This window comes from Oppia nitens, unplaced genomic scaffold, assembly GCF_028296485.1.
Source record: "Oppia nitens isolate AA-2021 unplaced genomic scaffold, nextdenovo-longstitch-racon4-pilon3 scaffold5_pilon_pilon_pilon, whole genome shotgun sequence".
Taxonomy (NCBI): Eukaryota; Metazoa; Arthropoda; class Arachnida; order Sarcoptiformes; family Oppiidae; genus Oppia; species Oppia nitens.
In genome coordinates, this window is record NW_026533243.1 from 5,012,048 (window position 1) to 5,018,379 (window position 6,332).

The 6,332-nt window shown below is 27.6% G+C and overlaps 1 protein-coding gene across 1 annotated transcript; it reads right to left on the bottom strand.

The window, feature by feature from the left end:
* Window positions 1-1,198: 1,198 nt before the first annotated feature.
* LOC128960936 (uncharacterized) lies at window positions 1,199-4,907 on the bottom strand. Its single transcript, XM_054307106.1, has 5 exons — window positions 3,997-4,907; window positions 2,937-3,585; window positions 2,437-2,874; window positions 1,797-2,364; window positions 1,199-1,724 (listed from the first exon to the last, which is right to left on the bottom strand). Exons 1-5 carry the CDS (start codon window positions 4,804-4,806, stop codon window positions 1,355-1,357), a joined length of 2,835 nt encoding a protein of 944 aa, XP_054163081.1. The 5' UTR covers window positions 4,807-4,907; the 3' UTR covers window positions 1,199-1,354.
* Window positions 4,908-6,332: the final 1,425 nt, after the last annotated feature.

The following is a 6,332-nucleotide window of genomic DNA, read 5'->3' on the forward strand; positions in this document are numbered from 1 at the left end:
ATGTACAGAATATACATTAATATAATAATTATAAAATCTGCTAAAAAATAGTGTAAATCAAATACAAAAGCGATAAAATAGTTATTACTCATACAATATATATTTATTCTCCGGAATTCATTAGAATATTCTTATCTCAGGTTTAGCACCGGTATTATGTGTACTCAATATTTATATGTGTAGACAATATACTAGAGATACAACTATTATACAGTAAATATATGCAACTTTATGTTATGTGTTGGTCTATTGTGGCTTATTTGCATTACGTGACCGGTGCTCATCAGATGCTTAGGTTTATATATATATATATATTTGTTTTTATTTGTATGCATTTAATACATAAATAGTATTTTTACTTTTTATTTGAGATACAATACAATGAGTAAATCAATACACAAATCTTATAATTGAATTCTAACTAATTTAGAGTAATATTTGAATAAATAGATCTCGTTTTACGAATGCATACTATAATTATTTCATTTATATTTTTCTATATAATTATTTTCATCAAAGAGAGAGAGTCTTAAACAGCGGCGCCGACGACGACAGCGGCGATGCTTTTAATTTCAATTATCTGATCAACAATACGTTGGTTTTAAAAGTGACCAAGGGCAATGTTATAGATAATTTTAAACTAAATAAATAGATTGTAATTGGTCATTTTTTAATTAATTGCATGATTGGCCATATAATATAGTCAACTGTTAAAAAATTGTAAAAATTATCTACCCAATCATGCAATTAATTAAAAATGAGCAATTACATTTTATTTAGTTTAAAATTATCTACAACATTGCCCTTGGTCACTTTTAAAACCAACGTATTGTTGACATAATAATTGTAATTAAAGGCATCGCCGGTGTCGTCGTCGGCGCCGCTGTTTAAGACTCTCTCTCTCTCTCTCTCTCTTTATGAAGCATTTAAATAACATTTTTATTGTAATTATTTGACTGAAATGAGCAAAATATTTCAATATAAAAATTAACATTTTTTATGTCTACATTATATATGTTTATATGAATAATAAAAATATAATTCATAATTAAAGTTATAATAAATAGAAATATTTATACATTGGGTTATCTAAAAGTAAATAATGAGGAATAAAAATATAAATAGCAATCAAGTTATATATTTTTACAGATTAAGTAATTTTTTATATCATTATTACTTTACTTATTATAGTCACCGGCATTAATATAAGTGGTGCTAATAAACAAAATACAAACATTTAATTATAACAATTTCAGATAAATTTTTAAATCATTAGAGAAATTATAATTTTAATCAACAAAATGCTATACAGTATTAATAAATGATGTAATTTTCACGAAAAAAACCAATTCAATCATTCTTCACATCCATTATTCATATGTTTGCTATTATAGCTACAGACAGCTCCGGCAGGTTTTGGATTCATTCCAGTTTTGGCTTCTTTTTCTTCGCCAATATTATTGGAACAATCATTGAATACTTTTCTAAGAACTTCTTTAGCAATCCGTGGAATTAGATTTTCATTTGTATAGAGATTGAAGTCAACAAACATTTCAAGCTTTAACTTTTGAGCCAATTCGGTGAGCATTTGTTCCAATTGAACCATCACTTCAGTTGGTAAGTCAATGCAATCAAATATCGCCAGTGATTTGAATGTAACACCACATCCAACCTCATAGTATTTATAATCGATTGCACTTATGGGTCGAATGACAATTTCATCCCTCAAATAATCAATTTTAAGATTAAAAAAACATTTAAATTGAAACAAAATAACACCAAATGTAATGCAATACCTGATGGGCTGAAGTATGTAATCGTTAACGAGATTCATAAGACATTTTAAATAAAATATTTTATCCACTTTCTGGTCCTTAATCTTACGTATCGATGACTGAAGCATTGAGATTACTTCATAACCATAATAATAGTCAAACAGAAATTTAAAGACAGCGTTGAACTCTTTTTCGGTGAGCGCCGGCATTATGTGGTCGAGTGCTATCTTTGTTAACTCATTGCACTTTGCATACTGTGGATAGACATCTGTTATCCATTTGGTGTTGAGTGTGGCCGCAGAATAGTGAAGGATTTGATCGTGAAATATGTTATTACTTATGTCATAAAGTTGTTCAATAGGTTTCGGGAATCGTTTCTCTAAGTAAATCAAATATATTTTAGGTGTCGTCGCTTTAAGTCCAGGTTTTCCTCTCCAACGACTCATCAACACCTGATCCATCAAAGCAAAGTCTTCTTCGCTAAAATTGGACACCATTTTTGTGTCCAAAATCATATTTAACACATCAATAGTGATTTGTTTTTGATGTGGTCTATGCCAATAATAATCCAAATATTGAATTAAAAATACTATAATTAAATAAATTTAAAAAAAAACAATTGAAATAATTAAAATAATTAAATTAAAATAAGAATTCATACAAATTGTGGGAATCAAATTGGAAAGAAATTGTGGCCACTCTTGGTTACCGCTCAATTCAATTATATTTTTCATTAGTAATAATTTAGAGTAAACAAGCTTTTCATTTGAGAAGTTTAAGTCTGCCATCAAATACAGAAAAAACTGTTGCAGTGATAATACATCTTCGAGTAGTCCCTCTTTGGTTTGAATGTTGACAAACCCTTTAACCAATTGAGTCAAATCGTCTACCGTTTGGATCGACGGGTTGGCTAAAAGCCGTTCCATCAGTAAATGCAACAAAATATTAACTGAATGAAGAGTATGTGACGGTATGTTTGTTGTCAATGGATTCAAATTAATAGCAATAATTCGCGACACAAATGGCTGATGCGCTTTGTTCTTCTCGACAACCAATTCAAGTAATTGTCTCAACATTTCAATACCCATGAAATAACTCGCTTTAAATAAATAATAAATTAAATACATGTTTAAAATAATTTTTAAAACTATTATTACTTACCAACAGTTATATCATGAATTAAGTCTTCAATGAGTTCATTATCCGATTCTGTTATTTGATTAAATCTCGTCTTAATAGAGTTCAAGATATCTCTAAGATCTTCATTGGTTACCAACGGATCAGTTCCAAAGTTTTTGATGCGAGTCTTTAAGTCTACATTTGGTGAATCTTTTAGCGCATTAAATAGCATTCGCTTGAAGTAACATTTGGCGGTAGGATTGTTAGCATAATTAACCAGTTTTTTGGTCAATTTTGTGGTCAATTCAAATTTGTGAATGTGTTGAGGATTAACCATTGCCATCATTTCCAAAAACTGATAGTTTCCAAAGGTAAATAATAAATCCAATGTTTGACCAAAATTTGGGTGATCTTCGTCTCGCAAAATGCGTGATAAATAAGAGAAACGCTTTGAACGTATTGTTTGAAATGCTTTATTGTCGACAATTTTGAAGAAAGTGTCCAAAGATTTCATACAAACAATTGGTTTCTCAAGAATGTCGAATTGACTGTTCATCAGTTCAAGCGATTGATAATTATTTCGGGCCACAGCTATATCGTCACGAATGCGTAGGTCTTCGGCCACAAAAATTTCGAAGTTGTCGTTGATGTCAACAAAACGATAGGAAAACAAGTTTTCGAGTTGTGTTAACTGTAAAAAATTAATAGAAATATATCTAAATATTTAAACATTAATTCATAATAACTAAATAACTCTCACTTTAATCCTTTCAATTAGTTTTAAAACAATGATTGCATTCAAGTAATCACATATTCATTAATACATTAATTGTTTGACTTTAAATGACAAGTTTATGTCAAATAACATGAGTATCTGTCGTGCAATTTAGCAAATGGTTTGACCCTTATTTCATATGATAACCAATCAATCAAATTATTTTATAACAATTATATGTTAATATCATGTGATTATTGCCTGTATTACAACATTTCTTGTAAATTCAATGCAATCATTGTTCAACTTTAATGACTTATTACTACTAATTGTCTCTTTAAATAAATAATAGATTGAAAGTAAATTTAAATAAAAAATATAAATAACTTTTTGTAAATCTTGTTGAATGTATTGTTGATTTGACAATAAGTTTAATCCAAAACCAATCAATTCTTGTGTCATAACATTAAATGTTGCCAATTGTTGGACACAGATATCGCGTTTCCGTTTCAATGACCTCTCTTGACATGTCTTTTGAATATCAATGTAGAAATTGTTTGTCCTTTCATTTAATGTTAATTTTCCGTCAATGATATTAGTGGTCATTGAGTGGACACAAATGCAATCAATCAATGAATAATAGTATTGAATATCATCTTCGGTTAAACATTCTTGACTAGCATTGGCCTCAATCTCGTCAACCAATACATGGATCAACTCTTTGGAGTGTTTGTGTTGACTAATGAGATCAGTATAGACGAGACGCCAATTGAATTGTGAACACAATTTAAGCCAAAATAAAACGCCAAATGATATCTCATCGTTAAACAGATCCAATACTGTCTCAAAGTATCTCATCTGCGATACTGTTAACAGATCTAACTCTTTAAGAATCAACGCAAACAACAATTCGTTAATTTGTTGGACTGAAGAGTCATCGTTGGTAATGATGGGTACTTTGGCCACTACTTCTGTCCACATCTTTGTCATAAACCAATCGTAAGAGTTAACCATTACTTGTGACCAACATTTGGCATCTATTTCTTGACCGTCGGTACCGCACTTTGGCCAACAATAAGTGGCCGAAAAAATGCCCGAAAAGCGTTGAACATTGAGATCATTCATAAAATATTTATTCATCACATGTTTGGTCTTTAGACCGCCGATTGACGCTCTGGTCATACGTTTTGTGTCCATTTGTTGCGTAAATTAATGACAAAAATGATTTCAAATGATAAACACATGACATGTGAGTCACAGAGTATGCGTTCATTCATAACATTCAAATCAATGCCATTAACAACAAGTGTTACATTAAATGTATGTTTTTGTACCCCAAATGTTAACTTATATTTCAAATGCATTATAATATCAATATGTAATGTCTTTCAATTTTATTTAAGTCATAGTATTTACTAAATAATTATTTTTAAACTTTTATTCAAAGCATTAATTGATATAAATATGAATTATTTTTAACAAATATTATACTTATATTATATTATATTATAAATTATACAACAAAAGCATTTGAATGAATGAATGAGTTAAAGTTGAAATCAAATAAAACAATATATTGAATAATAGCTTATAAGTAGTGTATTGATTAATAATTTTTTATACTCTATTAAATAGTTGTTATAATAGTTGCTTAAAAAAATCAAATAGTTTTTAAAATAGTTATTTAAACTGTATTAAATAGTTGTATATAGTTGCTAAAAAAGCCAAATAGTTATTGAAATAGTTATTTATTTTTTTTATAAATATTTCAACTGATATATATTCATTTGTTTGCAGCATATTTACAAAAATGATTTATATAAATAAACTAATTATTTCTATTGTTAAAAAAGTAATATGAGTTGATAACAGCTTACACATTTTATATAATTTATATAATTATTACTTTTTGTTTTTACATATATTTGTACTTAATTTTACAATTTAATGCTTATATTTTTCAAAATCAATGAAATAATTATTTATAAGTTTTTATAGTTGCTAACACAACAAATAGTTATTTATAGTTATAATAAAATTTCGGAAATAGCGTCCACTGGTCAACTTCGGTGGACATACTAAGTCCCAGTTATAAGCGTTGAACCGACAAAATAATTTTTTTAGTTGAAAATCAAGACACTACTTATAAGCCGAAATAAACCACAAACTTTATATCAAATTATATTATTAAATAAAAATTTGTATTACAGGGTTTCACCATTCTATTTCAATGTAGTTCAAAACTATTTCATAAGTAAACATATTTATTTGACTCTGAACAAATATATTTCAATAGTAAACGTATTTATTTCTAAGCGAACAAATATATTTCAATAGTGAACATATCTATTTCACTCTGAACACAGTTATTTCAAAAGTAAACTTATTTATTTCAATACTCTTGCTTTAGTGCAATACCTTACATACTTAACAAACTTTTGTCTATTGTTTACAAATGTATTTCAGATTAAACTTTTAAAATAAACATCTTATTTATTTAAAAGTGCAAAATTTTAATAGTCTGAAATTTTTAAAAAACTATTTGTGAGTTTTAAGATGTTTAATAAGTATTAAATGTATTATAATAAAGCATAGTTTTGAGTAATGAAATAAATAAGTTTACTTTTGAAATAGCTGTGTTCAGAGTGAAATAAATATGTTTACTTATGAAATAGTTTTGAAATACTTTGAAATAAATAGGTGAAAGACTGTATTATATGTGT

Excerpts from the sequence above, each read along its gene's own strand:
- LOC128960936 (XM_054307106.1), bottom strand. The coding sequence starts at position 4,806 with ATGGACACAAAACGTATGACCAGAGCGTCAATCGGCGGTCTAAAGACC. Across the intron at positions 2,875-2,936 it reads AATTCATGATATAACTGTTG|CGAGTTATTTCATGGGTATT; the intron begins GTAAGTAATAAT and ends ATTTATTTAAAG. Across the intron at positions 1,725-1,796 it reads TACATACTTCAGCCCATCAG|GGATGAAATTGTCATTCGAC; the intron begins GTATTGCATTAC and ends TGATTATTTGAG.